The sequence below is a fragment of the Gobio gobio genome, assembly GCF_949357685.1.
Source record: "Gobio gobio genome assembly, chromosome: 6".
Classification (NCBI taxonomy): Eukaryota; Metazoa; Chordata; class Actinopteri; order Cypriniformes; family Gobionidae; genus Gobio; species Gobio gobio.
This window is the reverse complement of record NC_137102.1, coordinates 55,416,085-55,435,307: the sequence shown is the minus strand read 5'-3', so window position 1 is coordinate 55,435,307 and position 19,223 is coordinate 55,416,085. Positions and strand designations below refer to the sequence as shown.

General features: G+C 37.7%; 1 protein-coding gene across 1 annotated transcript; it reads right to left on the bottom strand.

The window, feature by feature from the left end:
* Positions 1-11,711: 11,711 nt before the first annotated feature.
* On the bottom strand, positions 11,712-19,017 carry LOC307128592 (uncharacterized protein; the record flags this gene model as incomplete). The annotated part of the gene is made up of 9 exons (XM_079820506.1): positions 18,883-19,017; positions 18,702-18,795; positions 18,208-18,542; positions 17,956-17,994; positions 17,877-17,905; positions 17,709-17,800; positions 17,484-17,601; positions 17,093-17,209; positions 11,712-11,788 (listed from the first exon to the last, which is right to left on the bottom strand). Exons 3-9 carry the CDS (start codon positions 18,234-18,236, stop codon positions 11,712-11,714), a joined length of 501 nt encoding a protein of 166 aa, XP_079676632.1. The 5' UTR covers positions 18,237-18,542; positions 18,702-18,795; positions 18,883-19,017.
* Between the last annotated feature and the right edge of the window lie 206 nt (positions 19,018-19,223).

The following is a 19,223-nucleotide window of genomic DNA, read 5'->3' as shown; positions in this document are numbered from 1 at the left end:
GCAGTATGCCATTTATATTATCATAATATATTTTACCATAGTCTTCATTTACTCCACAAGCAGAGTTGATTGCCCGCATAACATTATTGGTGTAAATCACTAATTTCGGTTATTGGATGACCTACTCAATAAAGGCGCCACACGCGAAACATAATCAACAGCTATAGCGGAAAAAAAAGAAAGAAAGAGAAGAGTGGCGGCAGCTGAATTTCGGGGCTACTCCGTTGAGTTTGTCTTGAAAAAGTCGGACCAACAAGATCTAAAAGCTGCTGAATTTGCTGTCGTGGCAGGCAAAATGAATTTTGAATTGCAGCTTTGGACAGGGTAGCCAGGGGACTAAAGTTTTCACGGATGAAATAGTGCACATAGAAATGGCTCCGCGGCCAGCGCCGTCTTTGATTTAGCACAAATATTCGCTGTATCGCTGCCATAGTTTGACCAAACTCCCCTCCACAATCATTCCCTTTAAATAGACTCCATAATGGTTTGCCAGCTGATGAACCTTTGGATAATATAATTAAAAAGCTAACAACCATTAGTGTAATGACAATTTTAATCCTAATTTAATTTAAAAAAAAAATTAAATTAGCCTAATTGAACACTGGGTGTACAGTATATTACAACTTCAGAATTATATTCATATGGACTGACATGTAAAGAAGCTTTTTGCTCAGTGGTGGCCACCAGTGGAATGAACTGTCAATAATGATAAGGTATAGCTAAGAGTGATCCAGACCAACCTTACGAAAGTAGGACTTACAGAAGGTATTCTTAACTAAGATCGTTTCAGGAAACACGTATTAACGTTAAGGTGCACCTTAAGGTATAACTTAAGAACGACGAGAAATCCAGCCCAGAACAGTCTGAGGCAGTGTTAACAAGCATAATGTGCTTGTTTTTCTCTTTTTGAAACTAGGACAGTAAAAATACAAACAGTCCAGTAGGCGGAGACAGACACACAGAAGCATCTATAAACTAAATACATTTATTATGCTCAGAACAATAACTAACATATTGTACGATGAGGTAGAGGGTGTGTGTGAAAGTCATTGAACTGCAGAGTGTAAACTAGCATAATGAGGTTTATTTATTATTACAAGGACAAGGAACAGAAATAAAATTAAGAAATAGAAAATACAAGAAATTAAACCCAGAGCTTAAATTAAATTAAACCCTTCCTGCAAAACAAGAGACCCAGGATCAACTAATTAATATTTATATTTAAATATCTATTGTATTTTTTTAATTATTTATAAAAATCATGACAAGGATTAAAACAATGTGTAAATAAAAGCCTAACACATATAGTGAATGTGTCTATAGTCAGTGCTGAACATTAAATGCAAAACGGTTCAAATATAAACACTTTCTAAAACTTGCCCACCGTAACACAGAAAAACAAAAGCACGGACTAAACACATACACATTTACTGATCTAAAAATAGTCATTCTATTAATCTTATTTTTATATTACCATTACAACAGTCCCTTTACATTAACTGCTCTCATAAATATACAAATTTTGTATTTTATACCTTACAGTCAATAAAAGGCATATTTAATGTAGCAGAATGTGTCACGTGTGTTTGGTTTTGTTTCCTGTTCATGTTTCATGTCTTTTATTCTGAAGTTGATCACAGTCATGGTTCCTGTTAGTCATGTGATCCTCTTGCCCTCATGTGATCTTATCATGTGCTTCTCTTGTGTCATGTTGTCATTGGTTCATTGTCTTGATTGTTCACAGGTGTGTCTTGTTTAGTCATTAGTCCTTGTGTATTTAAAGGGTCACTTCAGTGATTTAGCATTAAGCTTTGTATCAGTAGAAACCCCATAGTAGATTTGAATTATGGTTCTTTCCCCCCCCCTCATATCCCCCTGAGACGAGAGAATTATGCATTTTATTTCTGGAAAAAATCCTCCAATGACGCGTAATCTGAGGATTTTTTGGCCAGAGGCTGGAGACTACAGCCAGTAGATGTTTTCAACCCGCCCACAGTGGGGAGATCTCACTCACTCACTTCCAGGCCCGGATTGGCTAATCGGTAGCACCGGGAAAATTCCCGGTGGGCCGGTCTGTTTTTTTGGCCACAAGGGCCGTTGTTGTCATGGCACTGGGTTGAAATATGGATGCTGTCCCTATAGCTGCCTGCACTCACAGCAGCCCCACTTTTTTATTTATTATTTTACCGCAGTCCCACTCTTTTTTATTTAATATTATCACGCAGAGTGCAGCCTGCAGGTTAATGATGACGTGATTATCTTTTCACTCCCTGGCCCCGCCCCCGACACAGCACCTTGCAAATTGCTCAAAATAAAAAAAGTCCGATTTTGGATAATAGGAAGCGCAAAGGCGGCGCTGAAAAGGCCAGGATAAAAAAGAAGAAAGCTTTGGAAACTGACGCGGCCAAATGTTCTAAGCTGAGCACATTTTAAATAAATGAAGACGACGAGGCCGGTAATAAGCTAACGTTAAGGTAGTTAGGAGCAGTGCGAGATGCTAGCGACCGTGCAAAACAACGTTGTCTGCAAACCACGTTCATGTATCAAACTTTTTCTTGTAGCTCTTCAGCAGCAGCCGCCTCTAGTCCGGTTTGCTGCTAACAGTGAAGAGCAAGGCCCAGTAACGTTACTAAGCACCAGTCATGAGCCCAACACACCAGATTGTCATTCAGAAGAACTAGTAATAGTAACGAAGCGCCCTAGTCAATGAAAAATGCCCTGAGATAATTAATGATACCTGATGATTCAGCAATACATTCATGAAACTGACTTGACTTGATTTAAAAGCTTTGTAAAAAGGGGATATTTGTGATGAGAAATAAATGTAACAAATTTAAGTTAGTGTCAGAAAGAGAGCCAGGACCCAGTTGTGAAGAGACTTATGCTCTCACTGTGAAATACACAGGTAAGCTGCTATTGTACCATAGTGTGTGAATAAGCAAACATTATCACTGAAAAAATGCTTTTCTTACTTAGTATCTTACTTGTTTCCAGTTCAAATATATAAATTATTCTTAATTCAAGATACATTTACTAGACAAGTGAAATGGCATAAGAAATGATGTCTTGTTTTCTGAAGAAAAAAAACACCCTAAAATTATTATTTTGCTTAAAACAAGCTAAATCTAAAACAATTATTTTTTAGATAAGTGCAATACTTGTTTAATTCTTTAACTAATGTTCTCATATTTGTGAAAAATATTTGAAGTTGTAAAGCAGCTGTTTCCTTGAAAAAGATGCTACTGTCATTAGAAAGTGCAATACATTTTATTTTAATCTTTATTTTTTATATAATTATTTTTGTTAAAATTTTTTTTCTTTTTTTCAATGTTTGGATATGAATACTAATTCTTAAAGAAAATAGATTCTGATACTGTCCTGTTATTTACTGTTCTAATAAATCTTCAACTGTGAAGCAAAACTTAGGCTACTGTTTTTGCACTGAATTGGAAATGATGATGTTTTTCAAAACTACAAAGAATTACAAGGCTGTAGAGAACAGTGCGCCTATTGCAGACTTATATTCCGAGGTTTTAATTACATTATTTTAATATAGTCAGTCGTGAACTAAAGTGGGCCGGTCTAAGGCATGAAACTCCAGGGCTGAAAATGAGTCGCAATCCGGCCCTGCTCACTTCAGACGCTTGTAAGTCAGCGTTTGGGCATGAAGGCACCTCACCAAACTGATTTCGGACAGACTTCTTAGGCAGTGTAACCGTTTAATGATCTACAGCAAAATAGAGAGAGCTTTGGTGAGAACTAAACACATATTTAATTACTACATTAGTCATTTCTCGCTAGAAATGACATCAGAAGTAGAAAATGTTGGTAAAAAACTTACATTTACACACAAACTGACCAGCAAACGCAACTTTGGGGCGGCGTCTTTTTTCCCAGCTCAACTGTCACAGAATGGAACGCACAGGATTGTGGGAAATCAAAGGCAGCGAAGGATACACATATGCTGCCTTCAAAAATCGATCAGATGAAGGGATCTCAGGAGACAGGAAGTGAAGCGAACATTAGATTCGGACGTGCCTTGGTGCCTTCCTGCCTTGAAATGTGTCCTCCGAAGGCAGCATTTTCCAGGTTTCGGACGCAGCCCTCATGTTTGCCATGTTCCCAATTGTCTAGCTTTGTTATATGTACCCATGGTGGTGAGGTCATGTGTCAAGTCTGTGTTTGTGTCAATTCCTTGTTTGTTTTGTTCACTTATAATTAAACTGCACTTGGGTTCTCACTTCAACTTGCCTCCAGTGGATCCTTCATTACACAGAATGTCCATCAGTTTGACGCACATGCGCACATCGGCCCTCATTCAGTGAAGTCTAAAACATATTGTCATGTTCAAAAAAGCCTAACAGCTAAAACCGCACCAAACTAGCACTTCTAGTCTGGACCAGACTGTGTTGATCTAGAAGCTGATCAGAAGGGATCCTCACATGATTCATTTATAATGATTTACAAGAAGAATATAATGATTGACAAAAGGTATGCGATTTTCTCTTAGACCGTTTGATAATAAATACATTAAAATAGCTATTAGATTGTGTAGCAACTCATAATGTTGCACAAGCCCCCATGCCCCAAAGTAATTCTTTAAAACTCAGCTCAAATCTCACATTGGGCCAATTTTTGTCTTTGCCGACCTCTTGTGGAAAAATAAATATATATATATATATAACATGATATTTCATATGGCCTTATAGCAGTTCTCGAGTTTATCACTTCAGTATGCATTCAGATCCACATGTAGACATTATAAAATCATTTTGGGTGAATAATTTTTTAGGTTTTTCTATATAAGCTGAAGCATTCCTCGCATTCCATTCATTCCTCAGGGGGTCAAATTGACCCGTGAGGAAAGGATTTTTTACTTATTTAAATTTCAACCACAAAACTCCTCGAATCCAGTCATTATGTTTGTGTGTATTCGTGGGTTCAAGTGTGACAAAAGTCCCAAGGTCTTGGACCACTCAATTTTATTTATATATATATATATATATATATATATATATATATATATATATATATATATATATATATATATATATATATATATATATATATATATATATATATATATATATATATATATATATATATATATATATATATATATTAATAAACTTACTTAGGCCAAACCAGCCTAACTAGCTCAAATTTATGACCTTGGTGATTATAAAACCCTTCCTATGGCCCTGCCCCTGCGCGACTTAAATAACAAGCATTGTGTGTGATGATTTCTTAAATAAATCTGTTTTATTCTGCTTTTCCTAAGTACAATAATGGACTGGAGTACGAGTTCAGCGGCTACGCCCAAGCCACAGCGCAGAACGGAATTCTCTGCGGCTCTGGAATGTCATTTAGAATGTGACATCACAGTAGCTCGGTATAAAGAATCTTACTTTGCTCAATCTGCACCACTTGCTGTTCGTTGATGATCGATTTACTGCTTCTCGTGTCTTTCACTCGATTCCTGCTTAAACCACAACAACTTGCTTGCATTTTAACTACATTGATTTATTGCGCACTGGATTTTGCACCATTTTTATCTGTACACAACGTAAATTCAGCTGCGATAAATAACAAACGTTGACCTCGCTTCACACTGCGGGTTCGCCTAGTAAAGGCATCAAAATGCTGTTTACTTTGCTAGGATTGTACGCCTTTTTCCAGCGTGAATGGAAAGTCCACAACACCCACTCACAGAGTGATGATGGTAAGTGAGATGTTCATGTTATGAGAATATGTAACTGCTTATTGGAGTCTGCACTGGCTCTACGCTTATTTTTGCTTTACGGTTTTTTGGAGGAAAGTAAAAAATGTAGAAGCACAGTAATTTTATTAATACTGTAATATGTATGTCATTATCATCTTTAGATGAGCCTTCATATCAGGATATCCCCAGCGACCCCGAAGTCAGCGATGACTGGAGTGAAGACGATACGGACTCGAGTAACGACGAAGCCTATTACAACTTCCTTACTCCTTCTCAGTTGAGCCTGGATGAACAGAACGCATAAACGCATTAACATAACCCAACACACACACACACACACACACACACACACACACACACACACACACACACACACACACACACACACACACACACACACACACACACACACACACACACACACACACACACACACACACACACACACACACACACACACACACACACACACACACACACACACACACACACTTTAATCAGCTGTTTAATGGTTTATACTTCAAATTTACTTTAAAACATGCTTTGTTTAAGGGTAGTTGAAAAATAACACAGATTTCATTTAAATGTGTGTATGTATGGGTGAAGTTGTATATTTGACACTGATTTCTGTTTTTTTTTTTTTTATGCCTACAGTTTTCTTAAATAGTCCTGTAGTGATGAATTTAAAGAATAATATGATGAATGTTATGAATGAATGAATATTTAAAGGCACAAATATTCAATTTAGTAACTCAATTAATCAGACAAATCTTGTTGAAATAGTTTTAGGTACAGTAGCTGCTGTCACTGCTTGACATTTCATGTCAACACCTCTTATTTTTCTTTTAAAGGGGTGGTAAAACACATTCTTTTGAAGGCTTGACTGTGTTTGTGGGGTGCACTGTAACATGTGTTCATGCTTCGTTTTAAAAAAAATTGCCTTATTTTTCATATATTTGACCTTTATTCTACACTGCTCTGTCCCTCCTTGTAAAACGGTCTGATGCTTTCCGGGTTGTATGAAGCCAGTCCCTCAAAAATACGCAGTGGGCTCAGATTGGTTAGCTGGCCCAGTGTGTTGTGATTCGCTAACCGCAGTGCACGTCGGAAACGTCACGCCCCTTACCGGAGGCTGTGCTTTGGTCAGTGTTAGAAACAACGGCGTCAATAAAACCATATGAGCCTGAATCAGATCCAGAACATTTGAGTGAAGATGATCGAGCAGAACCTGTTCAGTCCTCAGGAGTAAAGACTGCGGATCTATAATGATCGCTACTGAATGGCACTTTAACTTTTGTATTTTTAGAATGATTACAGCCAAATATCTGTCGCAAGAACTAACCCAAAACAAACACTAAGCACTGGCTTTAACTAGTAAGTTAGCCAAATCACACACAGAACCATGTTTAGCATGCCTGTAGATTACAATACATAAAAGCTCTAATCAAAGAATCATGTACACTAATGCCAAGTTTGCTGTTGAGATTTTAACGTTAGTGTTTGTAATGTTAGGTGTTCGTCGGATAACGTTAAGTATGAATGAGCATTTAACAAACTGGTTTGCAGAACAGCATTGTCATCCTGTAACAACCTATTACAGGAAAACACATCGATGAAAAATAAATCAGACTTACAGGTTGTGGCCCGTGAACAGCTTCTGTTTGTAAATCCAGCTTTCAGGACAAGCCGTTGTGCATATCCTGTATTGAACTCGCGAAGTTTGTGGAAGTTTGTGTTGTCCTCCGTGAAATGTGCAGCGCGCGCGTCGTGCATCCACGCACCGGCAGTGTTTTTTTCACGCAGCTGACGTTGTGCAAATCCGGCATTGAAATCGCGAAGACGGTGGATGTTTTCCTCTGTTAGATGTAGGATTATTTAGCTGCAGGAGCCCCGCGCGCGCCTGATTCCCCGCTGACTCAAACACACGTGCATATAACATGCTGTGTGTTAAACGCTCTGCAACGCACCCCCGTCCCTATGAAGGCTGAACAGAGCAAGTACCCCAGACCTGCAATCCGGATGAAAATAACAGCGTTTCCTCGGCATCGCGGCAACAACACTCCAGCCTAACTAACTTATACCACAACAGCGCCGCGATACAAAATGGCCTCACCCCCCCTTATTTAATATTCTCGGAGGAGGGGTTTATGTAAATATTGAGCCTGGTGATGTCAGCAAGCCCTGGAGGAATGTGTGTAGTCCCTACTGGCCGTTTGCTGTAGTTCTTAGAAACTGATTTCTTTAAAAGCAAATATCTCCCTTTGCTTTAAACTTTGAACGTTGTAACTTTGCAGATGTTGTTTATGCTCAAGCAGCAACATTACACGTTAGCTAAAGTTAGAATAGTGAAATCGTGGTTTACCACCCCTTTAACAGACATCAATTACGAAATCGGCTTTCAACTCGGCCAAAGAGGCTTTGGAGATGGTGGTCCAGTGGGTTAAACCACTGAACTGATATACAGATGCTGGTTTGATCCCAGCGGAGAAACAAGCAAATTGAACTGGAGAAAGTCAGTCTTTTTTTTTAAAGTTATATTTACTTTATATTTTTTATATATATATTTTTAAATGTTGCCTCTTTTTGTTTGTGTGTGTGTATATATATATATATATATATATATATATATATATATATATATATATATATATATATATATATATATATATATATATATATATATATATATGTTGTTTGTGTAATGTATTTAAACAATTACCGGATTTCTTTTATTGTTTCAAATTGCAGACGTATAATGAGGAGGGGGAAAAAAGCAAACCAGCATCCCATACTTGACCAGCAAACCAGCATCCCATTTATTAAAAATAAATCCCATTTATATTAAAAATATATCCCATTTTATAAGTTTTAATATATTTTTTATTATTTATTTAATATATATATTACATATACAATTTTAATATATATACATTTTTTTTTGTAAAGATGCATGAATTTAAAGTATATTTAAGATATTTTAAGAGACTTATTGACCTTTCCTTGTGTGATAGTATAAAGACTCACTTGTTAATAAATTAATTATGGAAAATAATGCAGGACATGTCACAGTACAGGCTGTTTTTTCACAAATTATTTCTACCCCTTTCTTTAGGGGTGAACACGAGGAACTACAGCTCCTTCTCCTTCATGGTAAGTTCTTATACTGTACCTCATGCTTATTCATAATGATCTGCAGGGGCTGTTTAATGTTTTTGGTATGTTGTTTATATATAGTTAAGCTCGAAGTCAAAAATACACCAAGATTTTTTGCATAGGTATATCTTTTTCAGAGAAGGACAAAAGTTAGAAATTAAAAAAAAATAGTGCTAAATGGGTATGTATTCAATTAAATATAGATGAATCCTTGATTAAAGCTATGAAAGTCATTTAAACAGGAACAGTGAGTAACTGTGCTTCTTAAGTAAATGTATCTTAATTAAAAATGTTTAGGTATTTGTATACTGAAAAACAAGACAAAAATAATAATTAAGCAAATATTTTTTTTCCTTTTTCTGTAAATGTATAAAAAGAGCCTTTTGAAAAATGCACAATATTTCTTAAAGTGCCCCTATTATGATATTTTAAAGGCTCCTGATGAACATAGGTGAGTCGGCTACATATTTATTTATGGGTATCCACGACGTCTCCGGCGTGATGACTCCGATCTTTCGAATATTCCTATTTTATAATTTTTTAAACGACATGTCATCCTCAATAAACCAGTCTCTGGCGTGATGACTCTGATCTTTTGAATATTCTGATCTGATATGACCTCTGACCTGTAAAGTTGCCAGAATAATAATCATACACTGTTTGTTAATTGGCCAGCGGAGAACTGGCACCCCGACTGAGCCTGGTTTCTCCCAAGGTTTATTTTTCTCCATTAGGTCACCTGATGGAGTTTTGGTTCCTTGCCACTGTTGCCTTTGGCTTGGCTTGCTCAGTTGGGGACACTAAATTTATAAAAAAGTTACACAGTCCTTAAGTGCGGCGTTTTCTATAATACTCTACCCTACAATACAATAAACTACCTAAATACAAGTCATTGGACAACATTACTTAGGCTGCATATAAAGAACCAAAATGCATGTGCCATGGATAAATAGAATTAAAAAAATTAACATTTCTAATATTACAGTAATAGTAAACATTAGGGATGCCACAATTCTCAATATAATATTGAACCGTTCGGTACGGCATTCACGTTCAATATGAGCTTGTGAATTGCGTTTTTTTATTTCTCTCCGAAATGGCTCTGTTTGAGCGTGCCTGTGAGTCTACGCACTGATATGAGCAAATATCCAATCACTATACTCTAAAGTTAGAGGTGTTTAGCCACGCTTGCAATGCTGTTCACACTTTAACAGAGCGGGGAAGTGAGGAACTTGTGTCTGTATATTAGATGCGTACAGGTCTTAAATTGACAGCAGTGCAGTAGTGAACACGCTCTTAAAGGGATAGTTCACCTCTAACTGTCATTATTTCCTCACTCTAATATTGTTCCAAACCTGTATTGAACCGTGGACTAACTGCGCTGAAGAAAATTAACACTGGTAAACTGAAGAGCTTGTTCTTCCCAACAACACGCTGAAACATGGCAACTAAGCCCAAAGAATTCACAACATTTTATTACAATAGTGTATGTGGCGAGGTTGGCGAGGGACATGGGAGGAGCGAGCGAGACCGGTGGGTGATTGAGAATGAGCACCACCTGCGAGTCACACCGGTCTCGAGTTCTCTCATGAGGGAGCCCGGAGACATACAAGTGGAGGACGAGAGAGGGCCAGGCCTGGAATTTTATGTTGTGTAAACGGGTTTCCTTTTTTGGCTATGCCTTTTTCACCGAACTATAGAGCGCTTGGCGAACGCCGGCGACTCCTCCGCTCCCTCCAGGACGGCAGCCACCCCACCTCGACCCAGGGGCACAGCAGCGAGCTCTCCGTCCCACCGGATCTCTCTTCACTCGTTCCAGCACCACTGCCTCGTAAATACCTTAATATTACGATAATACGATTTATATCTGCTTGAACTAATCAGAATGTGTAAGCCGTAGACGCGCTCTTCTCACAAAAATGCACTGAAACAACTACCGTTTATTACAATACTGTTCTCATTATAATTATAGTTGACCTCCTCTTTGTTAATAAAATATCATCAATAGTCATCATTGTCGTCATCACTGTGGTTTTTTTCACTGTGTCAATGTATTAAAAGCATCACTCTTTCATTATTATAGTAGGCTAATTGTGACTTTGACAGTGATTTATTTCTTGTGTTTGTAATTTCTTGTTGTTTAGACAGTTTTCACACTTACACTGCAGATCTATATCATTTTGGTAACACTTTACAATAAGGTCTCATTTGTTAACAATTGCATTAACTAACAATTAGTGATATATTTTTACAGCATTTATTAACCTCAATTGTTCATGTTAGTTCACAGTGCATTATCTAATGTTGACAGATACGACTTTTGATCACACAAATGTATAAGTAAATGTTGAGATTAACTAATGTTAATGAATTGAATATTATTTTATAGTTACCATCATTTTTTTATTAGTCACTTGAATTGTTGCATTTGCAAAATATAAACTTGGAATTACAATAAGATATTTTTTTTTTTTTATCACTAGTTTTCAGGTGTAATTTTGAGAAAGTCAGTTTGAGATTTGAATGCAAAATATCAAACATCTTGTACAAATAAACTGATAGGACACAATTGCAACAGCACAAACATGTGAATTTGTTAGTGTGTAATGCAATTGGCTTCAATGAAACATTTATTTATTTGATGTTAAAGTGTGTTGTTGTATATGTTGCTTTACTCAGATATATTTTTCAGCAATGCCACATCTCGCAGCTTTAGATGAAAAATAACATTCACACTGTGTGAATATGTGTGTGTGTGTGTGTGTGTGATTTTGTGACTTGACATCAAGAAGGTCCAATAAACAGCACTTCGAGAAGGATTACTTGTGGAAAGATCTCAGAAGAGCTCCATGCTGCTGTGTCTGCTGCCCTGAGGGAATGGGAACAAGAGATATTCCTCTCCTCCACCTCCATCTACAGATCAGAGAAAGAAAATGATAATAATAATTAAGAGTGCAATCAAGAAGAAATTTACATGTGTGCAATTTGTGACCTTGGAGAATGTAAGAGGTTTTCAGTCCCATAACCAAAACTTGATATTTGACAGTCGAAAGATCTGGTTATGAATTCATCCATTCATCCGCCACTTACAATACACACTATTTTAAGAGACTTTCCCCTGGTTTCACAGACAAATCTTAAGCCTAGTCCCAGACTAAAATGCATGTTTGAGCTGTTTTAACTGGGAAAAAAAGCCGTCTGTGAAACCAGGAGAGAGTCATTAATCCCCAAGAGCATAACAGCCCTTAATCCCGCCTTCGTGGACAAATTTGGGCACGAAGGTCTCAGGTGTGATCCCCCTTAAAAAAAAAAAAAAAAAAATGTTATATCACCACCTACGATAAAATAAATTCTATTAATTTGTGCCTTTTTTATGATTTTTGGGGTATTAATGAATTGATTTACCTCTACAAGTACCATATTTTTTTAAATGTAAAATATGCTTATTTTTATGTTATATTTAATATTTCTTTAACTTCAGTAAAAAAACATATCAGCAAGTCCAGAGAGCCAAAACCTAAAAATGTGGTGACTTTGGTGACATATGATGGTATTAATTATTTTTTAAAGCTACAATATCAATAGCCAGTAGATGGCAATAGAACTCAATGGCTGCATATGGGCTGAACTCTGTAAACCAATGTTTTACAACCTTTTTTTATTTTTTATTGCTTACATAGTTATTGGCTCATTTAATTCCTTTGTTTGTGTATATGTGAGTGACTGTTTTTTATTTGACAAAAAAAACCTTCTGTTATAGGCTCATTCAATGGCTTTCAATGCTATGCTTTTGTGGATATGTGTGTGTGTGTGTGTGTGTGTGTTTTTGCCACTTTGAGAATGTTGTATAGGCTCACTCCTTCATTTGTGTGTATGTATGATCTGCATTGTGTTGGATTTATTGATTTTTATTGGACAAATAAATAAAAAAATGCTCTGAATTAAAGTTTTTTCCATTCATTCCTATGGGTGACCATTTTTGTCCATGAAGGGGGGATTAAGGAGGTTTTTTTTTCTTCAAGCACTTAACATTGTATAATCGAGTCAATTTGTTTTGTGTGTGTTCAGGTGGCAAACTTAGAAAAAGTAGCCAAATCTTGTACCGCTCAGATTAAGGAAAGTATTTAAAAAAAAATTTTAACAATTATTTTGCCCACATTTGTCCCCAAAAGGAACACAACACTCTTTTTTTGTTAAATAGGCTAATTTTCCAGCTCCCCTAGGATTAAAAAGTTGAGTTTTACTGTTTTCGGATCCATTCAGCCGATCTCCGGGTCTGGCGGTAGCACTTTTAGCATAGCTTAGCTTAGCATAGATCATTGAATCTGATTAGACCGTTAGCATCTCGCTCAAAAAATGACCAAAGAGTTTTGATATTTTTCCCATTTAAAACTTGACTCTTCTGTAGTTACATCGTGTACTAAGGCTGACGGAAAATAAAAAGTTATTATAGGCCGATATGGCTCGGAACTATACTCTCATTCCTGCGTAATAATCAAGGAACTTTGTGTCGTACCATGAGTGCGCAATGATATTACACAGTACCTGAAAATAAGCTAACTTCAACATAACCAACGTGACAACCTAATCTTCAGTGTATTCCGGTTCAAATACGGTTCAGGATCTGCACCAAAGTAAACATCTTCTGAATCGTCTCTCACAAATGTCTCCATTATTACAAGGCACGTTCCTTGTGCACCGCGTAACTCAAATAGGACACACATTATGGCGAATGGTTTTAAAGACATGCAATACGTAACATCCGAGACGTCCAAATACGTGACATCATCGCGCTACAGTCTGCAGTGAGGGGCATCTCCGGTAATCCACTGCTATTCCTGCAGTTCCCGGATCTGAAGTGTTGAATTTTCTGTCGAATTTGAGCCACTGAATTTGTGGAAGTGAATTTGTAAAGCAAAATAAAATGGACCGGAAATTGGCTGTCGAATATTATAGGTTGTATTTTTAAAGCTGCAGTCTGTAACTGTTTGCGCTCTAGCGGTTAAAGAGCACCTATTATGGCATTTAAAATGTTCCAAATATTGTTTTAGAAGTCCCCAACCACAGTTTTGCATGCATGCAATGACAAAAAAAGACTTTAGTTTTCTTATAATATGCATTTATTTTTACCTGTTTTGACAGCGATTCTCAAATGATTCCTTTAGTGATTCACTTTTCAAAACTCGCCTTTACGTGACGCTAATCTGCGGTGATTGGTCCGATGACCCAGTCAGTTGTGATTTGTATAGTCTGTGCAGATATTTTCGGAAACGGAACGCCCATCAAAGTCTTATAGTGACAGTAATTTGTTAATATGTGTCAGGAGTTATGAATATGAAAACCATGTCTGTACCGTTTGATTGTAATATGAGCCTCAGCCGATCTCATTCATAAAAAAACTCCTCCATTCTCCTCACGAAGACTCGCGACAAATCAACATCCCTCAGGGTTTTTAGTTCAAAAGTGTGCAGATGAGGAGAAATATTGATAGATTATCATCTGTCTGTGTCAAATTTCTAAACAGAGGAGTATTTTTTATTCAATACTTCCTCAAAATGCGCAGATGTAGCCTAATTGAGCGACTGAGTCTCTTATGTGTTGTTTTCAATTCTGGCAGCCGGAGGGCGCTCTGTGCACATGTAGTCCATATATGGTACAGACAGACGAAGAAGAACCATGTGCCATAATAGAAGTCCATAATAAAAGCTTCCTGAGATCGCGAAACATGCAGACATTTGAAGACTAATAAACACTCAATCGCGACGATGTATGGTTTGTCTTCAAGCCACTTAGTCTTCAAATGCTCATCCTTGGGCAGATGAAAAAAGTTTGCTTTTGCGTCGCACTTCAGAACACAGCGTCTCGTCGCCATGATGTTTTCTAGTTTTCACTGGCGTCTTGGAGCGCAATAAGTATCGTATTCAAATAACTTGACAAGTTGACGTCATCTAGTCAGAGAAAAAGCTTCGGCCTTCTAACGATTCTTAAAAATGACTCAGATTTGACTCCTACTTTTGAAAGAAAATAACTATATATACGGTGCACTGTCATATTTCAAACTTTGCAGGATGTTTTTGTTCACTTAGATCTATGTTACACACTACATGAAAGGTCAATTTCAAAATTCCATGATAGGTGCTCTTTAATAAACAGAACAGCATGTGTCTTGCGGAAGAACATTGCAGTCGGAGCTACTTCTCTGTTTATGTCTATAAATGTCTATCTCTATGGCGAGTCACGCAGAGACTGTGCTCCTCCACAGCGGTTCCTACCAGACCAGTCTGAAATAATCCCAATATAAACACTTATTATAAGTTTACCATAATGATTCAGGGTAAGACAAAAACACAGTTTGGAATAGATTCATTTTGTACATTCTCATTATATAATTTTTGTAAATCTTGAACACAAAAAAGTTACGGACAGCAGCTTTAAACAGAATCAATATTTTGAAGTGAAATCTGAGGTGAATTTGGATTATTGAATTTTTAATAATGAAAATGTGCGTGAAATGTTTTCAATTGAAATATTCACATCTTAAATATACAACCATGTTGACTATCAGCCCATAAAAATGCAAGCATGGTTAATGCAGTGCATATGCAAATAAAATGCCCACTGCTGTGATACTTTAGTTTAAACGCCCACTGCTGTGATTGGCTGCTGTGATACTTTAGTGTAAACGCCCACTGCTGTGATTGGCTGCTGTGACTTTCATTTAAACGCCCACTGCTGTGATACTTTAGTGTAAACGCCCACTGCTGTGATACTTTAGTGTAAACGCCCACTGCTGTGATAATTTAGTGTAAACGCCCACTGCTGTGATTGGCTGCTGTGATACTTTAGTGTAAACGCCCACTGCTGTGATTGGCTGCTGTGATACTTTAGTGTAAACGCCCACTGCTGTGATTGGCTGCTGTGATACTTTAGTTTAAACGCCCACTGCTGTGATTGGCTGCTGTGATACTTTAGTGTAAACGCCCACTGCTGTGATTGGCTGCTGTGATACTTTAGTGTAAACGCCCACTGCTGTGATTGGCTGCTGTGATACTTTAGTGTAAACGCCCACTGCTGTGATTGGCTGCTGTGATACTTTAGTGTAAACGCCCACTGCTGTGATTGGCTGCTGTGATACTTTAGTTTAAACGCCCACTGCTGTGATTGGCTGCTGTGATACTTTAGTGTAAACGCCCACTGCTGTGATTGGCTGCTGTGACTTTCATTTAAACGCCCACTGCTGTGATACTTTAGTGTAAACGCCCACTGCTGTGATAATTTAGTGTAAACGCCCACTGCTGTGATAATTTAGTGTAAACGCCCACTGCTGTGATTGGCTGCTGTGATACTTTAGTGTAAACGCCCACTGCTGTGATTGCATGGTTAACTAATTGTGAAAAGTGTTTATAGTGTTATAGAATGAATGCTTTCATTATAACCAACAGTGCAAAAAAAGATTTGTTGACCAATTACAGTCACAATTTAATCACAGTTTAAATAACAGATCATTTTCATCCTAGAAACAATGTGACCATTTAGTCCGGTGTTCCTCAAACTCGGTCCTGGAGGGCCGCTGTCCTGCAGAGTTTAGCTCCAACCCTGAGCAAATGTTGCAGGCCCCGGCGCCCATTAAGTACAGAGGCAGAGGTTTTTGACAGAACTCTTCAACAAGAAAAAAATTACAGCACCAAAAATTTTAAAAGCAAAGCTGCAGTTATTGAAGTATGTGAAAATTATAATGTAGACTGACATGGGAAACAAATTGTCCAGTGTGTAACATTTTGGGGGGAATCTATTTGCAGGAATAACCAACACACACACACTTTTCATGATTGCCTGAAAATAATAATTGTGCATTAATTAATTTAGAATGGGCAGTTTTTTATCTAAATACGTTCCCTTTCCACGGAGGCCGCTATGTTGCACCTCCATGTTCCTACAGTAGCCCACAACGGACACACAAACACTGGGTTTAGATTGTACCTCTCACATTTTCTCGTCGGCTACCGTAGCTTGGAAAGATAGAGGTGAGGGAAGCTGGTTGCAATCGTCAAACCTCACTGATAGATACGACTAAATCCTACAGACTGGTCATTTAAAGAACAGAATTCAATGATTGAGCTGAACTGTGCTACTACATTATTAGCTAATTCCATGTTGGTGGAGTAGGATGCATACAGTAGCCTGAATTTATCAACCTATTATATTATATAGTTATACCATTCTGACGGTAGAGGGTTCGCTTCCGGTGCCTCACACTAAGGTAGAGCCCCTCAATTGATTGCTGCATTCCTCTGTGTGTTGTGCCTTGACTGGCACGAGATGTATCAGGTGTCTCTGTAGAAGATTTAGTGAAAGCAAATTCACTGTTAAAACAACACAGAACCGTTTCTCTGTTTGAATTTTATGTAAAACCTTTTAATCCAACTTATTTAAACTTTGTATGTGCACTTCCTGCAGGAAACTGGAATATACTAATAAACCTGAGAAAAATGTGGCATCACATTAGATGATGATCCGCCTACTATTTTCTGCTGCTCTTTAATATCAAACATAAAATTTCGATTGTAGAAAGGGATGTTTGTTGTTTCTTTTATCTGGTCATGCTTACCACCAGCTGCCCATTCCTTTACATCAGATAGCCACTGTGTCACCACTTCATCTGTGCAATCTAGCTCTGTTTTTAGGTCAGCTAGCCTTGCAGTCTCATCATTGAGTCTCTGACAAGTCTGATGAACAGTGTTATACAATAATCAGGATTAAAACTTTGTATGATTAACAACAGGCCAAGTAAACACAACAAAAGGACACACAAAACAATTAATATGAGACTTACCTTCACATATCTCGTGGAAAGTGCCTGATGTAAAGAGAGATTTTTTTTCTCATTCCACCCTATTGCATGCAATGTAAGCATGTCCACCCGTGCTGTTGAAAGCAAATAATGAGGTTATGATGATCAATCTAAAAAAAAGTATACACGAATATTGCAAACTCTGATCACCTGCTTTGGACATATATTTGGTCGTCAGGGCACAACGTGAGAGGTAGCTGTTCACTTGCTCCACCTCCTCACCAGCGGTTGTCCCTGCTCCTTCCTGGTTCCTGCCACTCCAATTAATCTGTTAGTAAAGGGTGGAAGAAATTCAATTTAATTTTATTTATATAGCCCAATATCACAAACCAAAATTTGCATCAAAGGGCATTACATTCCATGCAAGAAATGGTTATGCAAAAAGACAAGATAATATAGTGTAGCTTAACTTATATTTCATATTATTAATGTGCTTGTAAATATTACAAATGTACATATGATGCCAAAATATTATACACACCTCACACTTAGTAGCATGGGCTCGAGCATGCATTACACTGAGAAAGGGTTTCATAGTGGTCAGTTCCTGAAGAGCAGGAAGGACACTAGCAACTTTCTCCAGTATTTGCATGCCACGTCCATTGCGAAGAATTGTGCCTTGGCTGACATGAGCTCCCTTTGAAGGTACAGAGGGTAGGCAAATATCTCCCCCCTGTACATATTAAGGGCTTTCAAAAGGAACCCATGGCGACACACAGCAACCTCCATCCCCTCTTCATCCAATTTTGAAGCCCTCCTTGAAGTTTCCCTCGCTGCTGTCCACTGGGAGTCCCCACATGTGCCTCTTCCCTGTGTCTATGACACACAAAACAAACACGACAAATCAAATTTCAATACAATGGCGTCATTCAATATATGGCATTTATTCTCTCAATTTGATTTTGTAATTGGTAGTCAACAGTAATTGAAGTGGGGGTTACGTTTATTATTGTAACAACTATTTTGTCAACTTGCATTTTTCACTGCTTTCTGTATGGTGTCGACAAATCTAGACACCGCACTGTCTTCAGCCACAAAGAGCCCCTCAAAAAAGCCAGGATCATCAGAGCTGAGGAAGAAAGAAAAATAGAAACTCCATTCATGAAATATATGAAGTAAGAAAATAAATCAATAAAAAGACTGGAAGAAAGATCACCTTCCGTTTCGGCGAAAGCGATATAGCTTTCTGTTTCCATCTGCTGAAACAGCCAACATTTCCGGCGTGCAGGCTGGGCAAGTGAAAGGAGCACTACAGCAGAGCTGGTCTTCCTCAAATGATGCATACGAAAGCTCTAAGAAGCTTTGCTGCAGTGCATCGCCGTTGATAGGTCCAGACTGGACAATATATAGAATGAAATTATATTTTGATATTGTCTGCTTATGGATTTTTTTTAAATATAAAATGGTAATAACATTTACACTTACTCTTCCTCCACACTTAGTGCATTCATACAGTGGCTGATGTAAGTCAAAACGCCCTTGGAACAAAACAAAAAA